Source organism: Xiphias gladius, chromosome 8 (assembly GCF_016859285.1).
Source record: "Xiphias gladius isolate SHS-SW01 ecotype Sanya breed wild chromosome 8, ASM1685928v1, whole genome shotgun sequence".
Classification (NCBI taxonomy): Eukaryota; Metazoa; Chordata; class Actinopteri; order Istiophoriformes; family Xiphiidae; genus Xiphias; species Xiphias gladius.
Genome location: NC_053407.1, coordinates 13,515,527 through 13,536,456, shown reverse-complemented (window position 1 = coordinate 13,536,456; position 20,930 = coordinate 13,515,527). Strand labels below are relative to the sequence as shown.

The window sequence follows — 20,930 nt, the reverse complement described above, 5'->3', positions numbered from 1 at the left end:
CGTGAGTCGGAAGCTGTTCCCCACCAGAGGCGCGCGTGCGCTCTAACCACAACACCGACGGCTTTTTTTTTTTTTTGCAAAGTGGCAGCTCGGGGATCCATAGACCGCCAGTCTGAAGCGCAGCTCCACCGGAGGACACGCACTGTGCATCACTTCCCCTCAGCCGCCCGCGCGTGGACCGTAGAGTCACAAACATTCCCCAGAGAAGCCCCCGGAGCCGGAGAAGCAGCAGCGGAGAAGCGATGGACGAAAGAATACCGCATCTACAGGACAGGCAGTTCATGGAGCACGCAGATTTCCTGGGGTAAGTGTCGCTTCTGGCAAACTCTGTCAAACTATGTCGGGCGAACTGTCCTTACGGCCCGGTGAGTAACCGGACACTTTCCTCTTTACTTCAGGGTGGACTACCCCTCTCTCTACATGTGCAAATCCAAAAGAGGAATAAAACGAGAGGATGGTGGGAAGGTGAGCGCGGTTTCTTCCAGGAATCCGAAAACCTTGTTTATTGTTTGGATTAACCAACATCTGTGTGCTCGGTAGCCTTACACGCAATTCGTATGCTGCACGCTACAACTTTTCACACGCATATTTCTGTTTTAACGCAGTAAACGCTTGTGTTTTTTTTTTTTTTTTTTTGCCGGCAGGACGCATACAAGTTACCGCACCGGTTGATAGAGAAGAAGCGGAGGGACCGAATCAACGAATGTATCGGGCAGCTGAAGGATTTGTTACCCGAACATCTGAAGCTGTCGGTGAGATCACGACACCACAGAAAAGTTTTTACGTGCTTTAAACGACCCTGGTTTTACATGACCGAGATCTCGTAGACAGCCAACCGCACCGTTGTGTTTCTCCATAGACGCTGGGGCATTTGGAGAAAGCGGTTGTCTTGGAGTTGACGCTGAAACATTTAAACGCGCTGACTGCTGTCACCGAGCAGCAGCACCAGAAGATTATCGCTTTGCAGAACGGTAAGATGAAGAACCCATGAGGCTGACAGACGCGTTTCGTAAGTAAGCCGCGCTTCTTGGTGGGCTGCTTTTATTAAACTGCTGGGATTACGTGAAACTTGATCAGTCCCCATGTAGAGAAAGTCGGTTTGCAGTAGCAGAAAATGTACACGGATCGAACAAATACAGTGTAGTTGGAGGATGATTGTGAGAATACCACAGCAGAAAAATAACACTCCTTATTTGACAGATTTACATAGAAGAGGATCCGTTCACTTTGTTCGTCCGCAGACACGCAAACGTGCTGTTGATACGCGTCCGCATGATCTTGCCGTTGATATATAATGAGCTAAACCTTACAGAATAATGCTCTAGTAATCTTTGAACTGCATGTCTCGCAGGGGACCGGTCGATGAAATCCTCCCTTCACGCCGATCTGGACGCCTTCCACTCCGGGTTCCAGGCTTGTGCCAAAGAGGTCCTGCAGTACCTGAGTCAGTTTGAGAACTGGACGACGCGAGAGCAGAGGTGCGCGCAGCTCATCAATCACCTTCACAAGGTGCTGGCGCAGTTCCAGCACCAGCTACCCGCCGGGGACGCGCCGGAGGGGCAGAAAGCCGACGGCCAAGCCAACTGTGTCCCGGTCATCCAGAGGACCCAGGGCGGGGAGCTTAACGAGAATGACACGGACACGGACAGTGGATACGGGGGCGAGGCAGACAAGAGCGACGGCAAAGAGAAAGAATGCGAGCGCAACAAGGCGCAGGGAGCCAAGGCAGTGAAGATCAAACAAGAGTTTGGAGACGAGCGCGCTGCCAAAAAACCAAAGATGAACTGGCCTGGGAGCGTCTTGGGGGGCGCGGACCCCACCAGGCCCGACCTGGCATTAATGAACTCTCTGATGGGAATAAGCAGTGTGGGACAGCAGACGCCAATTTGCATGCCTTTCTACTTCATCAACCCCTCGGCCGCGGCGTCCTATATGCCTCTGTTCGACAAAAGCAACATTGAAAAGTACGTGTACCCGGCGGCGGCGGCGGCCGCTCTTGCGTCCCCCTTCCCCTGGCTCTACCCCGCACACGCGTCAGCGGCGGCCGCCGCCGCCGCGGCCGCGGCCGCTTTCCCCGGCCTGTCTGCGCACTTTGGGGCCTCCCCTCAGGCCAAGGACTCCCACTCTCCAGACAGCGACGGGTCACCCGAGGCCGAGGCGGGCTCACCCGAGGAGCGCGAGGAAAGTCTCGCGAGTGACGACGGGGAGGGTGACGCCGCCGACACGTCCCAGGAGAGCAAGGGCACCCCGCACGATCAGTTTCCCGCTTGTCAAACGAGCTAATTTGTCCGAGTCACTTCTCTGTGCATTCTGCTGAGAAAATTGATGTATTTTCATTTTTTTAAAAATTAGGCTGGTTTTAAAACGAGGTTCCACAGGAGAGTCTCTCGTGTACAAGATCTTTGCGAAACAGGGGACAGTTGTGACGGCGCGTGCCTTTTGCACTTATGCTAGATTAATCAATCTGAATGATTATCGACAATGATTGACACCAGTACACGACCGTGTTGTGCTGGAGTTAGTTTTTTTATCCTCTTTGATAAAGTATTTTGAAAATGGCAGCATTGGTGCCAAAACTTTGAGTACTACAACAGTGCGAAATATCCCAATCAGCGAGTCTCTTTTGGATGTATGAAGTTGCAACTGACCTCTGCCAAGGTTATTAAGAGCTTGGCTGATTCTGACCATAAATATTATTACCTGGAAGACAGTCTGGTTCATTAACATGTAAATGAGCACTAAATGGGCCTATAAAAGAAGTGCGCCTGGAAGTGTGACACCTACAGTACCTCATCCCCAACTTTGCACGGGGTAGGCCTATTGGGAGGCACATCACGGTCCCTCCTGAGAAGAGATGATTGCCCCCCCCCCCAACACACACACACACACACACACACACACACACAACACACAACACACACAAACACACACACACTCGCACCATCTTCATCATTAACAACAAATTCATGACTCAGCTACCTTAACAATCGCACATTGATAATAATGACATAAACGGAGAGGTATGATCCCTCATCTCATATTTACAAATCTGAATCTGCTCTGGTTTCCTTTACTTGTTTGTTAGTGTCAGGAAGGAAAAAAAAAATCTTAAAGAAGAAACCTTTCATTCACAAGGGGCTGCTTGACCAGCATATTGTACATCCCCTGAATGAGGCATTTCTGCATAGAGATGCAGTGACCTCCTGTACCTCCAGGAAACATTGTAGGATAGCACCTTATAGATCTTTGATATTGAATGTACCTGTATTTTCCCAGCTGTTAAAAGTTTGTACGTAGGATGATCTTTACTCTTTGAGGCGTAAAGTGCACTTTTTTCTGCTTTGACCCCCCCCCCCCCCAACTGTCACCTTATTATTTTGAAAGTCAATCACTGTAGTTCTCTTTGAACCATTTTATTGTATTGAGTTGTCTTGTAATTAAAAAAAAAAAAAAAAAGTCATTTCAATTTAAAAGAGGGAGCGGAGATACCAGATGCTTTGTGATGATTTCATGCAGTAAAATGGTGATCAAGTAATTTTAACAAAACACTGCTCATTCGCAGCTCTTTCAAGGCAAAAACCTTCAAATCATAATTAGCAGTGAAAAAACCCCGACACCCCAAAACACGCCAGACTATCTCTGATTCTGTGTTATATGCTATCATTATGTAAAACCTCGCTTTTCAAATATTTTGACAAAGGTGGGAAAGAAACTGTGGTCATGTGACCATCAGTTATGATCATTGCTGTTTTAGGAACTTTAACTTTATCTTGGCCTGTTTTCTAAGAGATTAATTCCTGCAAGTGTAGTGTTGTTCTGCTTTTTTAAATTTCACACGTGACTGAATAAATAAATTATTTTTCATTGTATTTTGCATACATGACATTGCTTTTGTAGTTTTCTTCAGCTGGTTTTGCCTCAAATCTGTTATCAACTGTTATATAAAGTGGCATGTGTGTCTGTAAATATTTTTGTGAATATACCATAAAGTATACATGTCTATGTCTATGTCGTAGAAGTCAATGGATTTTTTTTTTTAAGATTTAACTGAGCAACTGTTGCACATTTCGTTAATGCTTTACACATATGCTGTTCTAAATTATTGCTGATGAGTTGTAAAATAAATATCAAAACCAAAGTCTGCAGGCTTCTTCTTATTTATCACAAATTCTGTACATGTTTATAATCTCAGATGATCAAATGCGTTACAACTTCAGTGTGCATGTGTGAATCCATCATATACCTACATGTATCATTTTTTGATCATGGGAAACAATACACACTGTAAGAAATGCAAGAGACAAATAGTTCAGAATTACAGTATTACTAACAGCGGTTATGAAGAAACAAATCTGGAAGTCCAGTAGATGAACTGTATTGTTACTAACACTTAATCAGCTGACAGGTCACAGCCGAGGAATGTACAGTAAGCCAAGGCTTTAAACAAATGTCATGTGATAAAAGGATGATGAAGTGAGATTACCCTCAGTCTGTACAGGCTGATGAAAAACAACGGGCCTCTTCCCAACTAGTCAAAAGCTTTAAACAGGAGTAAATCCAGTCTTTGTTGTTGACATTAACTGGCTCACTGCAATATTATTTTAATCTTTATGAATAATTACATCACTCCTGATTTTGTGCTTTCTAGAGATCTTGGCAACGTACAGTCCAATTAGTGCCAACTTATGACTTTCAAGGTTTAGGAAAAGTATGCATGTTGCCTTAAGGTGAGTCGTTTTTTTTTGTTTTTTTCGGTAAATTCGCTGTGTAGTGATGAAACACACCCCCCATTTTCACCAAAGGTAACTTCACTTTTTCTTTCTCAGCTCAAATTTCCACAAGGTTCTTCCAGGATCTTCCTCCACCAGAGAGCAACTCTGAAAGCTTAAGCAGATGTATTTTTTGTCTTTATTTTACCAGAAACTTTCCTCTTATGCACCTCATATGAAGAAATGTTGTCAATGAACCGCTTGAATATGCATTTTATATGCTGACAACATTTATCACCTCATTCTTCTGTGGCAAAAAAAAAAAAAAAAAAAAAGTGGTTTTCCCTTCATTCTCTCCCAGCCATGTTGTGGCCACCTCTCTACCATTACTGAGTAAATGTCGCCATCTAATGGTGAAAAACTTGGAAAAACATTTAGAGCCCACACTGCACAACACGGCACAACTTCATTCTGATTTACACCCACAGGCGAACACTTAAGAGTTATCATGAGCACCAGTTGTGACACATTTAATTTTGTCAGATGGTTTATTGAATCATGCAATCCAAGTCATATCAGCAGCCACATACAGCCGTACATCCGTCAACACTTTGCAGTATATTAAGGCAGGAAAAAATAAAAACAGGTTATGTACAGTCAACATCTTAAGAGTTCTCTAGAACATATACAGTTGTAAACAGCAACCACAGCTACGTCTCAGGGTGGAAAAAAATGCACACAAGTGGTTTCTTAAAGGGAAAATCCACCTCAATACATGGACTATCACAGATTAGCTTAAATTGAAGAATTTTAAAACGGGTCTCTGCTTAAACTGAAAAGCAGACACACGCTGTAGCGATGATGTGTTTGTGTGTTTTTGTGTTTTTGTAGACACTGAATGTAACAGGGTGGACTTCCCCTCGGTATCACATCAACTATTTATTCTTGGTTGACAGTGCTGATCCAAACCACGGTATACAGTATGTGTTGCGTGAGAAGAAATAAATCAGATTAAATGTGAATGCACCTTGCAGCACATAGTATCCTGGTGACAATAATACAGTAGCAAAGCGGAGAGCACTCTCAATAATGTTCTTTCCACTGACATTTCTACAAAATACTGGCAGATAAAAGATAATTATAGGTTCCTCTTTGTTGCCGCTCTATTGCCATTTCTCTCCGTGCAGCAACGTGGCACTAATACATCTACCAACATTTTAACTAAACTGACTATGATCATTGCTTCAATGTCTCTGCTAAAGCTCGACTGTACATTACTTGAATACACCGCCTGTGGAATGAATATAAGGCACTTTGATGGGATTCGCAGCTGAACTACAGCCTAGGAGGGGCTTTTCGGACTCTGCAGCCCCACACAAAGACACATACATACAAGTCTCTTGCATCACTGACTCACACATACATACACAATGTAGCTGTAGCTATCATTGTATTATTTCATGCCACTATTTTTTGATTCAACTCACTCCTTTACTGTACTGTGGGTGCACTGCACATCCTCATATGGCTATATTAACATCACAATCATGCAACAAGAGCTGCTAATCTTTGGCCACCGACTCTTACAGAGAAACAAGCATAATACATTTGGCAAAAATATTTTGTGTAGTCATTTAACACCAAAAAACGGCTTAAGATGATAATTAACACTGTTTCAATATGCAGATATTACTGCGGGAATGAGGGCACTGCATTTTCGTAACTGTGTATTCACCGCTTTGTAATAAAATATAGAAATTTACTAAATAAAGCTGAAAAGTAAGAAAACATTTTACAATAAGCCATCGTTTTGGTACATACAGACAGTAACATTCTTCAGTAACAAAACTATTAACCATTTGTGCATAGTTTCAACATGAACAGACAGTCAGAGCTACAGGAATGGTAATGATATGCAAAATGATAGACTCTATACATAGTTTTCCTACAAACACAAGTGGATCCTTCATAACTCATATAAGAACCAGCCATTACGCCAGGTAAATGTATTCACTGCAGAAATAACATATGATTTCAAAGATATAGAGTTCATAGATTCAAATACCAAGATTCTCAAGAATATTGTTCAAAAGGCAATAGTTTTGAATCATGATGGTTGTGAGAAAATAATACAAATCATTCAGCAGGTACTAAATTGAGAGTAAAAGTACATTAAGTGGATATGTTTGTGAAAGAAGTCCACAACAGCCTGATGTTTAGAAAGTCCTGACATGTTCAGACTGTACTGCTGTGTTTTTTCTTCATGCCATAACTTCTAACTATCTTTCATTACCACCAAGTGCATCCATTACTTCAATTTCAAGATCAACATCCTTCCTTCACTATTTGAGTCTTCACACTCAAGGCTGCCTCCTGGTAATTGAAACAACAGTGCATAGTAGTGTGCGACTGAGGTATCCTGTACTAAGATATCCACATATAAATGGGTTCTGGGGTGAAATGGGCTCTGGAAGGGAGACAAGATGTGTTCCTTCCATTCAGAACTGTCTCACACATAGATCCCCTCTGGGTTCAGGCCAGAACTGAGAGGGCTGTGGAGGACCCGGAGGTGACTGGACATCGGGTGCGAGGACACAGGGCGCTTCAATGAGCCAGAGAGGGGAACTAAATCTGAGAAGAAAGCATGTGAAAAGAAAAAACATTGGAAACAATACTCTGAATCTAAAAAAAACTAAACAAACTTTAATAATTTTTGGCATGTAGCAGCTGAGTAAACTCCGTTCACTGATGAACACACTAACATTTGGTAGAAATCTGTGGAAAAAGCCAAACTACTGTTTCAAAAGATCAAGAATAAACTTTTGTGCTTAAATGTATTTGAGATGTTTGGTGCAAAGGATTTAGAGTAAAAAGTGAATTTACCTTGTTTTAAATGTGCTTTTTTATTTCTTTAAACCAATAAATTCCCTGATTAAAAACTACTGAGTCCTGTGTATGCTACATGATATCGCTCTGCTATAGTGCCACCAGGGGGCACTACTGAGCGGTGCAGCAAATCAGCAGATGCAGTGATCTTAAAGCCCGGCACAACAGTTCTTGCTGATTTTACACACGGGAACTGGAAGGTTACTAGAAGGACATGAACACTCGAATCGTTACTTTTCATAATTGAAAACCATTACCATGTCGTTTAATAAAGAGTCCCACTACTCTAAACTATGCATTGATGAAGTCCATGTCATACAGTAAAAAAAAAAAATCTTTTGGGAATGGTCATATATCTAAGTTTGATTGAGATTGTGTTCACTGTTGTGTTACAGATTTGAACCAAAATCAAATCCAGTAGGTGTAACCTTAACGATCACTGTTAGCACTCCACATGCTTCTCCCTGTTTCACACAACCATGCAATTCATTTAGGAGTAGACTGGATTTAAATTTTGTTTTTCTCAAATTCAAGTCATTATACAGCATTTGCACACTAACAATGCTATTTTTTCAATTAACATGAGTTTTAAAAGCATTAGACATGTGTAATACTAAATTATTCACAGGTGTGCTAACAAATAGAGCATTAACTTAATGTTTATGTTTGTACATTTGGATTTAGACATTAATTTCTGTGCTTGCAGGTTTATCTTATAAGTTTTTACATTTCTGTTTAGGCCTATAAACTTTGTTTTGCGAGCTTGGGTATCCAGCTCTTTGCTTCTAAGCTTAATTTTACGAGCTGGTGGTTATGTCCCAAGTTACAACACATGCCGGTCTCCTGAGGATGCCAGAGCTTTGGTCCGATGAGCCCATCACAGAAACTGCTGAGCATGTGATAGTGTGTGATTGAAGGAGTGACGAAGAAACAGAGAAAGTACAGTGAATGAATGACGCCAGGTCTGCCTGTATCCAGGCAGCTGTTGGCATGGAGACTATAACTGCCACAGGAGTGGGTAAAAACTAATATTACACTCTCCACTACCCCTGCCCCCTCCCCATTTTCTCTATCGCACACGCACAGACACACGCACAGACACACGCACACATACACACACACACAAACCCTGAGCTGAGTCATTTTCTCTCAGTAGGCTGTCAAGGCATGAGGTAGAAAAGTAATAAGTGCCTCGATTGAACAGAATGACTACCAAGGCGCAGGCAAACTGCACTTCATACACTTTAACAAAAATAAACCACTCGTGGCCTCTGTGAACAGCAACCAAAGAGCAACGTTTGTCCACAGATAGCTGGCACTTTGACATAGGATTAAGTTGTGCTTCCTGTCTCTGGTCATACCGGTTCAGCTCCGTTAGACTTAACTGACCCCTATATGTCCCTGACTACATACTGTACCTACAAGGTCAGTTCCCTGTTTATCATTTATGTCAACAACGGCAGTTACCTTGGGAAATGTAGCAATGTCTGTTGCTGTACTCTTATATATGAAGCATGTCTTGTGGCATGAGTTAAATCTTTAACACCATAGGATATTCCTCAAGAGAGAAAACAATCCACCCATTTAAAGCCTGTGTAACAAAATGACATTACCTATATCATGACTGTTGTGGCTACTTTCCTCCTCCGTCGGTTCAGCCGGCAGCACTGTGACTTTGGTGCCAGTCTGCTTAATGAACTGCTGCAGGTTAACTTGCCTCAGCTCCTTGGTCAGCTGCTCCAGCTCGTGCTGCATGTCCTTTAACGAAACAGCACCAACAGAGAGTGAGCCTTCAGTAAACTGTATAGCATTACCAGCAGCTCGAATCCGACTTCTACAGGCACTGATTATATGAAACTGTGTTTTGAGTATTTTGATGTCCAGGCAGTAGCATTATTACTTTAACTCTTCAAGTCCTTTGTCAGTCTCGGTTATTATTCAACAGCATCAAAAGATATCAGGTGTCTAGTGCTGGCATGAACATACTCATACTGTGTTAATTATCATTTTGTTTACCCATACTTAAAAAAAGTCCTCCACCGATTTAGCTTTACACTCCTATGACAGTGTGGGATTCACAACAGCTAAAAAAAAAAAAAAAAAAAAAAATAAAAAAGGATTAGAACGACCTACACCTACATTAGCCACAATTTCAACTGACCGACTCACTGACAGTTCGGTTGAAGGTTCGGGTGTGTTGTGCTAGCAGCAGCTACTGTAGCCTCTATCTGCTAGCATCAAGCAGAGATGAGGAGCAGGCTACAGAGGTCTGATAAACTTATTTCTAACTTCATACCCTTCACACACTCCACAAACTTGTATACTTCAGACCCAACCAATGTTCATTCAAGTGGCATCACTTAGGCAATATGTCAGACAATTTATCAGACACAAAGGGAAAGACCTGTACATTTTTATGTATATTTAAAAAATCAGTTCCCCTTTAAACTGGCAGTGATCTAGCACCATGGTGACGGACATTTCAGGTGGACAGATTCTTAAATGCATTCTTGCTGAAGGATGGTCTCCGTCATCTCTCACCCTGCAGCACTGTTTTAAAAAAAAAAAAAAACTCAGGTTAGTGAAAAAATAGGTGTTTGAATGCATCTCACCTGCAGTTTTTTGCTGCTTTGTCCAAGTGACCTGTCCACAGCTCTGCAGCTGCTTTCCAGCTGGACAGCCTGTCTCTCCTGGGCTTTCAGCTCTGCTTTAACCCTGAGGACCTGAGCCCGAGCCTCTGCCTCACTGACCCACTGGGTCTCCTGCCGCTCTCTCTGCAGCCGCTCCTCTTCCAGGCCTGCCTCCACACCCTGATGGAACAATGAGACAAACATCTATGGAAAAAGAAGAAAACCACCTACTACAATATACAAACATCAATCGAACCTCTGGTAAAATCAAACTACTATGATGAAAAAGAAACATCTATTCTTAGATTCTTAGCTGGTTATATATACAAAACTTGCTAGAAAAATAATTTTCTTTTTATCCTGAAACTCTTCCAGAGATAGCACACCTGTACCATTGTCAGCTTTTCTTCAATCTCCAGTTCACAGCCCTGCAGCCGTCCTCGTAGCTCCTGTAGTCTTTCTTCAAGCTGTCTCTCACTCTCTAGCTCAATCTGTAGCTCAGTGGCCCAAAATTCCTCCTCCTCCATCTCCACGTCATTCTTCCTCAGGTGCTTCTCCAGCCTCAGGATCTCCTCTATCAGCCCTCCTCCTGCACCTGGGTCCCCAATGCACCTTCCTCCTCGCCCCCCTCTCCCCTCAGCCCAGGGCTGCAGCTCAGCCTCATAGGCCTCGAGCTTCTTCTCCAGCACGCTGAGAGTCTCTCTCTGTAAACCGACCAGTCTGACCAGATCTTCCATGCGACAGGCCCACAGGCCAGGAGATGTGGTCCCCATGGCCAGTCCTCCATGGTGGTGAATCCCATCGTTTCCCAAGAGAAGTCTTCGTTTAGCCTCAGCCTCACCGATCCGCCCTCCGCTCAGTATCTCCCTAAGGCCTCTGGGTGCTCCAGTGAATGTGAGAGACTTGCGCCGCGGTTCACGGCGGCGGAGAGAGCGATCGTTCGGATGACGAAGCTTTGCGAGGGGTGGGAGGCTCTGCCGATGCAGCCCACGCTCAGGTCCCCTCAGGGTGGGTCCTTCTGAGGGGGCTCGTTCAGTCAGGGAGGGGCCTGTGCGATGCAGGATCAGCTGGACATCACCAGCATACTGGCCCCAGGTGTTCAAAGAAGCCACAGGGCTCTCGTGAGGGGCTAGGTGGCGCTCGGTGTCCCGCCATTTTTCTACCAGAGTGTATCTCCCAGTGCGACCTGTAAATATCACAACAGAATAACACACTTTTAAATTTGATTTTGACATTTATTTAAAAAAGCTTTAAGCAAATTTGACCACTAGACGGTAGAAAGACTCCAAAACACAGAAACACAGCATTGATATACCACCAACGTATGGAACTGTTAGGATAGCATGTCTGCAAACAACTGTCTTCTTAAATATTCAGCATACACAGAGCAAGAATATCATCCCATTGGTGTCGAGTTTAATCATTTTTCCACCTAAAAGTTGAAAAGTAAAAATTTCAACAAGCTGTGGTTTCTGAAAACAGCTTACAGTCTCAACCATACAGAAAAAATGCCGGCTGGAAAACAGAAGAATAAGCTAAATGAGTATGAGAGCTGCGTAGATCTACAGTTTTGAGGTGTTATTTCTCAGTGGGTTGACTACTACGAGAAACCCTTTCACAATGCATGTGATTCAACGTTTATAACAAATAAATTGCTTAATGATGTTTAGAGAAACTTAGACACAAGCTTGTTGTAGTTTGTTAACAGAAACACTTGTAAAATGCCAGAGTACCAAATCAATGTTGAATTAACACAGTGTATATGTTTTTAAATATAAAAAAGGTAGAGGAGGGGGCTCAGAAGTTTTGTGTTCTAAGTTTGGCAGGAGACAGAGAGATGAGTCAGACTTTCCCTCCCCCTACCCTGCGCTTTGTGGGAAGTGATGTAAATACAGTCTGCTCAAGCGCCCCCGTTCCTGACGGAGCCATATGGGAAAGGGGGAGTGTTTAGATCCAAGAAAGTACCAATAAAGCCTCTGATTATCACCCACTGCATCTCAGCGGGAGCTTAACATGTAGGCAGGAGACTCAAATACTTGTTTGCTTCATGAGGACTTCATCTCTCTTTGGAGATCCTTGTACCCAGATTACCGATATGGGTTGATGAATCATACGGTTCTGTATTTTAAAATTTTGCAAGTGTGAGGAAAACTGGGAAAGTCTACTTTACAGGAATGCAATGAAAGTGAATACCATATTAACCAACAGATATGCTAAAAGTCAGATTTAATTATAAAAAAGCTCAAAAAGAACTTTGAAAGTGTTACATAAATTAGATATTTTAGATTAGCACCTTTGTAAATTACTTTACGATGGATGTGAAGCCAAAATGGAAGCGTTAAACAGTGCGCTTATCCTGTAACTACAGTGAAGCAAAATTTGAGAGAGCCACACTCAACTGACATTTCATTGGTTTAAAATGTAGTGGCAGAATAGAGAGGCTGTAGGTCATCTGCTGCTTTACCTGAAATATCAGCATCTCTCCATCAGTGTGACACGGAGGAGTAACTAAATAACAACAGGAATAACTAGGTGAAAAAAGTGGCACCTGATCAAGAATTCAGCACAGCAAATGGGGAAACTGCCGTCTACTCTCTGTTCCCTGTGAAACGACGACAACACCAGAGTAATCTAATATCTGTGGTATAACCTAACCATCAGATCAGAACTATACTGTACAATCACTGGACCCATATGTTCATGACACTGTTTGCTAACTCAAAGTATCTAGCAATAACCAAGTATCATAATAACTTAGTTATTGGAGAAAGTTCTTAAAGGTGTGATGACAGCTCTTATCTGAAGTTTGCTTGTTGTAGCTTTTTTTTTTTTTTTACCTATGGCCTGGGCCAGGGCAATCACCACTTCCTGGCAGGTGGTCGCCTCAGTGACACCACAGACGACCCTCTGGACTCCATCCACCCAGACCTTTAGCTCCATGTTGGGTCAGAAGCGAAGGGGCCGGTTGTGGTGTGTTGGCCCCGACATTACTGAAGGCTCCAGCGGCGCAGGGCAGTTGAAGCCCCTCTGGCTACTTCACTGAGGTGGAAACAAGAGCGAAAACAGGAAACAGTTAGTTAGGATGTGCTCAAGGCCAGGGTTGTAATGCTCAGCTGCCTTTAAGGATAAAGTCCTAACATATGTACAAACATACAAACAGTTCCGCCTGTGCTAATACCTACTAACACAATTAGTCAAATAATCTGAAAATACAAGGTACAGTCAGGCTATTTTAGTAGTAGCTTAAGGTAAGGATTGCCCAGTTGAGAATGGACAGCCAGGCATGCCAGGACTGGCTGGCCATAACACTGCTGTTTTGTTCTTCTCTGTGAATACGTACATGTCTGATGGGGGTGCAAGAAGAGTGTGCCAGCAGACATTACCAAGCCCAGTTCCTGCTTTTGTTCAAACAATTACATGGAAGCAGAGAAGTCAGAGCAGGAAGACGGGCTCATTGACACAGAGAGGACCGGAACAGATAGTGCAACAGAGAAGGCAGAAAATATCAATTAAAAAAAGAAGAAAAAAGGAGAGCCAGAATCACAACATGATAGAGTGGAGCAGGCACAAACAGATCGCACTATTGCCTACTGGGTTATTAGAGCAGTCAATACTATGAAAGTAAAAATACTGCAAAACATTAAAGATGGAGTGTCGTCATGAAGCTTGTTTCCACAGAAATGACCACTGACCAATTTATAGATGCTATTTAAAGTGTAAAAAAAGCATCTACGCAGATATCAAAAGGTTAACCGGTTACTCACATTATCAAAAAGCACATTTTAAAATTGTGAAGGTTAACGACCAACAGTGTATGAAAACCCCATTTAAAGGAACAGATCCTTGAAAACGTTCTTCAAGGACAGTGTACATGGAGAGAATGAATGGCATCTCTCCAGATCTGTATCACTCTCCATGGATCTAACCTTCACTGCACCTACACTACCGAGTCAAAAGGTCCTTTTGTTCGCCAACCCCCCAGCAATTACAACTCCCCCGGCCCACGTATTCTCTATCCACTTTCACAAAGTCACCAGCCAGTCCTACCCACAACCCACTGCTTTTCTAAATATGGTAGACATTAAACAGTGCTGCAAGGTAACATTTATGGAGAAAGACCACCAAAGCTGCAACTAATGATTATTTTCATTATTGATATTCAATTGATTTTTTCATTGATCAATTAATTGTTTACATAATAAAATGGTCCAAAATACCCATAACAGGGTCCTAAAGCCCAAGGGGACATCTTCAAATTGCTTGCTTTGCATGATTAATAGTCCAAAAAACACAAAAGTGTAACATAAAAAAAGAGATGAATAACAAATCCTCACATTTGAAAAAAAAAGAAAAAAAAAGAAAAAAATACAGCAAATGTTGGCATTTCTTCAAATATTCAAGTGTGTATTGAGTGCACAAATTTTGTATTACTCCAATACATACAGTCTGTGAATGTGTGTCACTTTTGTCATTGGCATGGGTCTTGATCACTCTATTCTTGGCGTTTTCACAGCCGGTTGGAAAGTGCTTTTGTCCTTCATTCAGACTGCCCTTAAATGGCATTAAAGGCTGAGGGATAGAGAGGAACAGGAAAACAGTCACACACACATGCACAGCACACTGCAAGATTTTTCTGCAGTGACCCAAGGCGCTGTCACCATTTTGTTTAATAGAAATAGGGACTGAGTAGTTCTTGCTGCAAAGCAGCCACAGTGAATCAGCCAGGGAAAACGTTTGGATACACTGGAGGGAAGTTCCTAAAAAAAATACTACCTATAACAACACTTTAAGACTAATAGCATCTGAGTCAGAGGGATTAACAAAGACCACTGAATGAATTGCTGTACATTGCAGTCTCATAAGGAATAGTCACAAATCTTTATTTTAATTCAAAGCACGCATAGAAAAAACAAAAAAATTTGCACTAAAGACAAAGCAAACAGGCTGATTCAATGCCTCTTCCTTGCACAAGCTCAAGAGGACTCAGCGGGGCATTTACAAATGTCACTCGCTCTGGTCCAGACTCGTAACATTTATATTCATTAACATTAACCCAGAAAACCCAACTGATGATGAGGGCACAGCAGTGTGGGGAAGAGTGCTATCCTGAGCACTGCAAGCTCCATTCCTCTGAGCTATCAAAGCCACAGCCTGGGGAGATGCCCGCTCCCTGATTTGTGCCGCTCGTCTTATGCCAGAGAGGTTTTTCATGAGGCAGAGGAGGGCTTAAATTCCTGTGAATTCTATTGGAGCTCAGTTGAGAGATGATCAACTGCAGCAAAACCTCAAACCCAGATGACTTTATTGCATGCATTCGTTTGTTTCAGTCTTGTATCGGTTGAGTAGTGTTGACTCAAGATGCATTCCTCTCTGAGCAGTGAGGTGTGTGAGCAGCACTGAGTAGCCTTCCTGCCCGCCTGCTGGTGACATCTCTCCAGGCCTACAGGAGCACACTGAGCTGGCAGGGGAAAGACTTCAACTGGCTGCTGGTGTAAACAACCTACCATATGCTCCTGTGAGGGCTCCAACATGACCAACACATTGCAGTAACATACACCATGAAGAAATACTGTTTTTACTGTAGAAGTTTAAAAAAAAAGGTGCTGCATCTTTTGGGGATTTATAGTGTGTCAAGCATCAAAAACTGGCCTGCGTATCATGCAGTTGAGCAATATGCTGAACAAGGGGGTGTCTGAGGAAAACAAAATGGGCATTCATTACATCAAAACAAATCCAAGACTGAGCTCCACTCAGGAGAAAACCTGTAGGGCAGAAACTGTACCAAGCTGAGAAGAATGATCTCACAGGAAACACTAATGTTCCTCAAGTACTACTTCAATGAATAGATGCTATTACACTCTGGTTCCTGTCTGAATTTCTGACAATTGTTCACTAAGGTGGAAAACAATGCAGCCATGTCACGAAGCAGAGACATTTGGGCATTGTTAGTTTGGAGGAATATATATCCAAGTAGCTAATGAAAACTAGTAACAAATTTATTATAGAAGGATTCTGACAAGCAAAACTCCCCCACACTGCTGTTAATTAAAGACAATGGGATACTTCTTACAGACTGAGCAATAGCGGTCTGTTCTAGTTCTTAAACATCCTTGCCTATTGCTAACCAAACTTTAATTCAAATTGCACTCCCTGTAGAGTAACATGTAATTACTAGCAATTTATACTGTGCTGTAATTGGTAACAGATCTGTTGTGAAACAGACCTCTGTGAGCAGCCAGAGACAGGCGCTGGTTTGTTGTGGAGGCACTGGTGGTAACTTGGTTCGAACAAACTGGAGGAATCTTTTTCCTCCCTTTCAGTTCTTCCAGATTGTCATCGAGATCTACAGCCCAGAATAATCCTTGAGCCTCAAGCATATCTGGGTGGCAACAGTATACCATTTTGTAAGACACACTATCGGGAACGGACCCCTGCAGCTAAAAAATAAGGGTCTTGCAGCGGGAGCAAGATGAAGAAGTTCCTGATCAAAAATCCATCAGCCTGGCCTGTATACAATACTCTCTGCAAATGTAAACATTACAGGATACGGCAAAGACTGTTGCCAGAGACAGGCCTTGATCCTGAGGAGTGGAAACTGATAACATCCAGGGTATGCATTCCTGGGCTGTGAGAATTCAACAGGCCATGACAAAGATAAGAAAGCTGTGGGTCAGTCCGCTCTGTGATCTTGATGGCTATGCAGCATGCAACAGCTATGCAATGACACTTCAATGAAATGCACCCAAGCTAAAGTGTATTTAATATGGGTAATCATTACAACATCAGCACACTTGTGTTCCCAACATTCTGAATTAATGAAATGGGCAATCCTTAAGATGATATTTCTGAAAAACTAAAATGATGAACAAAAGTTTATGGTGGTTTTCTATTTGTATTAATTTTTGTATTTTTCAGTGTCAGCATCCCTCAGGTAATTTAGTGTCTCGGCAGCATTAGTCTCTACGCATCGACATGACTTAATGCCTGCAATAAAGATAATTAATTTATATGTAATTAAAGGTGACATTGTTCATTAAGGAGAACCTAAAAGACAGTTGCAAAATCACTTTTTTGTGTGTGATACTGTTTGAAAACGGTGTGTTGTAGCCCAACTGCTTAAAGAACCAAAGTAACACTAAAATACACACAAAAAAAGGAACAAGCATTGGCCAACAGAATTTTACTTCCAACTCCAAATTTTTACTCTTGCTGTGTTTTGGAGATTGGGGTGTTTGGGATTAAACCCACATCCAGTCAGGCTACACACAACACCCACAGCTCCTGTGAGTTCTCCATTGGCCCCTGCCCTGGGGCAAGCATCCCTCTTTCTCTCTCTCTCTCTCTCTGCCTGGCTGATATTAAACTATTAGGCACTGGAGCAGCCTCCCCTATTTGGGAGGTCAGTGCTGGCAGGATCTCGAACATCTGGACGGCACGTTCAACCAGCAATAATGCCGCCTTTGTTCCCTTGCCATATTCACTGCTCACTAGCCAGCTTTGAAGAGCCAGCAGGGCAGGCAGCAGGCTCCTGCACTGGGGCAGAGGCACAGCGGGGCAACAAGAGGCCGCTGGCCAAGGTTTACATGTTACAGCGGTTTGTAAAACATCATCTGGTGCTGAATCACACTCTTGCATGTAAGCATTTATAGAACTGAAATGGTTTTACAGCAGCAACAGCTGGGATGGCAGACACACAAGAAAAGTGGCAAAACGTATTTATTTTCCCCATCTGTAGGTAGTTCTTTTCAGCCTGGGTCTTCATGGTGCCATGACACCGTTAAACACAGCTAAGACTGCTGAATTACATGATTCTATTTTTTAAAACTAAAGCAATCCTCGAAGATCACAAAGCATCAGGCGGTACGACAGGCAACCATGGATGAGTGCAGCAACGCTACAGGTTGGTCCTGCAACACCTGGTGAATGTTTCTGAGTAGAGAAGACTGGGAGCTATAGACAGAATGAACTGTATATGATTTTTTCCCTCGACATAGCTTATGTTATGATTACTGGTATTAAAAGACTTTTGAGACCATGGGAGATCCTTATGTTTACAGAAGATGCTCAACTTGATGAGAGACAGTTTTGTGGAAAAAAAAAAAAAAAAAAAGGGCAGAGGAACATTTTAAGTGAGCGTTCTTCTAAACATCTTGGCCTGTTAAGATAATACTGCAAGATGATAAAGTCACAATCAACCCGGAACACATTACACTGCTTATAAGTGGTCTTGCTTCGCCAACTGACAGATATGGACGCAATTAAAAGCAGCATTAGCTTGATATTTCGGCACTAAACGTCCTTTAAAGACATATTACATTACTGCCATTTAGCATGAAATGGCAACTCTACCTCATACAGTTGGTGTCGAGTGGGACGGGGCTGAAGAAATGGCGATAATGGGCTGTAGCGGGCTCAACAGAGTAGCCGAACTATTCTACTACAGAAATGTTTCCGTTATCTCAGCCGCACAACTACAACGGGCACATTCTTCTATAATTAGGTCCGTGTAATGGTCTTACCTTTGTGGCGCAAACGGGATTCAACTCAGTGCTCCTTCCCTATAGGAATGAAGTTTAGGGGGAGAACACAGGTAAAGACGTGAATTCCGCAAAATTTGTTCCGCTTCACCATTGCCCAGTAAATCACTTCCAGCCAACTGCGACAAAATAAGCTCAGCTGCTGAAAAACAAACAAACACACAAACCAAAAAAAAAAAAAATTAAAAAATAAAACCCCCCAAAAACCCGAATACAAGGCTACGGACGCCTCCGGAAACAGATAACGGACGTTTCGGTCCTCTGTCCGAAAGTTTGCGTCTGTCCACCCCGTGCGCTAGTCTTCTGCGGTCTCACCGACAGGCTGCGGAAATTGCCCCTCTCCCCGTTTGGTTACTTCTGCTGGTAAATACATCGCATTGGAACTGGGACACCGCAAGGCATTGTGGACTGTTTAAAGCTGCAACACACTCTGAGGAGGGGGGGCTACCTACGGCCAACTTTTACACGTCCAGGGCATCTCGACAGGAGGATAACAGCGTAGACTCCTCTCTCGATAAGATACCGACATAAGGAGCCTCATCTACAGCACTTAGATACGATATTATCAGTAGTGGCTATGGGTGAGCAAGGCAGGGCCAATCCTATTATCAAAAGTCTAATATATCATGAAACGGAACTAATAGAAATTTAGAGTTTACTTGATTGCTTTCTGCATGTTTTTTTTTGTGGAAAATTTGTAAATGGATCAGTGGTGTTGGGAGTCCAGTGTAACAGTGCAGTAGTGAAAGTTGCTCGTAACGGATCTGTTTTCAGAGCAAATGGAGTTGTGCATTGCATTCATTCAAAGATGCTGCATTAAAACTAATCTTCCGGAAAAAAAAACAAAAACACTATTTTTATTACACATTATGAAAGAAATTCATAATCATATTCATTTATTCATAAACAGTCATTTAGGACTAAACAGTGGATTTACACGGGTTATACTGTAAAAAGACTAATATTTATCCTTCACTTGACACATTGTTTATGCCTGCATAAGGACAAGATGTAGCGGAATTAAAACATATATCGAACTGGAGCAGCTGTGAAGCTTTAGCTTTGGGACCATGTATAAATGGAGGCTTACCGCCCTCTTGTGACTGAGGAGAACTTCCCGTTGTAATAAAATGTCAGCTGTAACTGTCCCTACTCTAAATGTGGTCTTTTTCTCAGCACTCTGCTGTGTTTCCAGCACCTGGGGGTGGTGTTATCAGCAGGTTTAAGTGCTCTTACTCGTCAAGTCTGGTTAAACCAGGGTTACAGTTTCATTCTGTAACCCTGATTACAGAGTTTAAGTTTCTTCTAAGGCCAGAAAGATGAGCATTTTATATAAGTGAAATAATTATTTTCATAACTGCCATTTCAATTTTTGGCAAAACAAACTTTCCTGCAATGACATGCCAGAATGTCTACTGTAAAAGAAAATAAATAAATAACCCCCCCCCCCCCCACACACACACACACACACTTTTTAAAAATCCATTATTTTTCATGTATATTATGGCATCTCTCTATGCAAAATGAGGCAGCTGTATTCTCTGGCGTTTTTAGTCATTTTATACCAATGTCAATGTTCTAAGGTTGAAATTTTGTACCTGATCTATACATTTTGCTATTGGCTATTTTAAATTATTATATTCATTGTATCTACAGGTTAACATACAGAAGGAACAGGTTCATCACACTAAATTCACATTTGCAAACTATAACTAACAGTAAATTATGTTTGTGACAGATAACTGCATATTCATACTGATATAAATACAGAGTGAAGCATGGCCTATGTAATGTGGCTGTAAATAGGGATGAATTCTTGTTCAAGTGACCTTTCTTCCGGTTAAGACTTTGTGAAGAATATTTCTATTCTGAATGTGAAATTGTTGACGCTTTGATGTAAAAATATTTATGGCGCATCCTATTTTATATACTTCTGCTTTTTGTTGGGAAGGTTAATCTGCATCATCTTTTTTATTTTTATTTTGAATATAACCACAACTAAATGCAGCTGGGCAATGACACAGTGCATTTCTTTGAGATGTAAATAAAAGAACCGGGTGCCTTCTCACAAAACACTACCAGAACACTAATGTTAAATTCCAGTCTCAAAAATGGTACACTAACTACTAAATTTCTGCACACAATACAGTAGGTGTTCATTCAATACG

General features: G+C 42.3%; 2 protein-coding genes across 3 annotated transcripts; one reads left to right on the top strand and one right to left on the bottom strand.

Moving 5' to 3' along the window:
• The first annotated feature begins 116 nt into the window (after window positions 1-116).
• Window positions 117-3,106, top strand: bhlhe41 (basic helix-loop-helix family, member e41). Its single transcript, XM_040131906.1, has 5 exons — window positions 117-304; window positions 399-465; window positions 645-752; window positions 860-971; window positions 1,352-3,106. The coding sequence occupies exons 1-5, from the start codon at window positions 243-245 to the stop codon at window positions 2,281-2,283; spliced, it is 1,281 nt and encodes a 426-aa protein (XP_039987840.1). The 5' UTR covers window positions 117-242; the 3' UTR covers window positions 2,284-3,106.
• Window positions 3,107-5,238: 2,132 nt separating this feature from the next.
• Window positions 5,239-19,118, bottom strand: LOC120793825 (ras association domain-containing protein 8). 2 transcript variants are annotated; one of them, XM_040134251.1, is made up of 6 exons: window positions 18,745-19,118; window positions 13,063-13,264; window positions 10,612-11,411; window positions 10,208-10,405; window positions 9,209-9,353; window positions 5,239-7,340 (listed from the first exon to the last, which is right to left on the bottom strand). In XM_040134251.1, the coding sequence occupies exons 2-6, from the start codon at window positions 13,163-13,165 to the stop codon at window positions 7,219-7,221; spliced, it is 1,368 nt and encodes a 455-aa protein (XP_039990185.1). In that variant the 5' UTR covers window positions 13,166-13,264; window positions 18,745-19,118; the 3' UTR covers window positions 5,239-7,218. The 2 variants fall into 2 exon arrangements, with proteins under 2 accessions (XP_039990185.1, XP_039990186.1); XM_040134252.1 differs by having other exon boundaries at window positions 10,618-11,411.
• Between the last annotated feature and the right edge of the window lie 1,812 nt (window positions 19,119-20,930).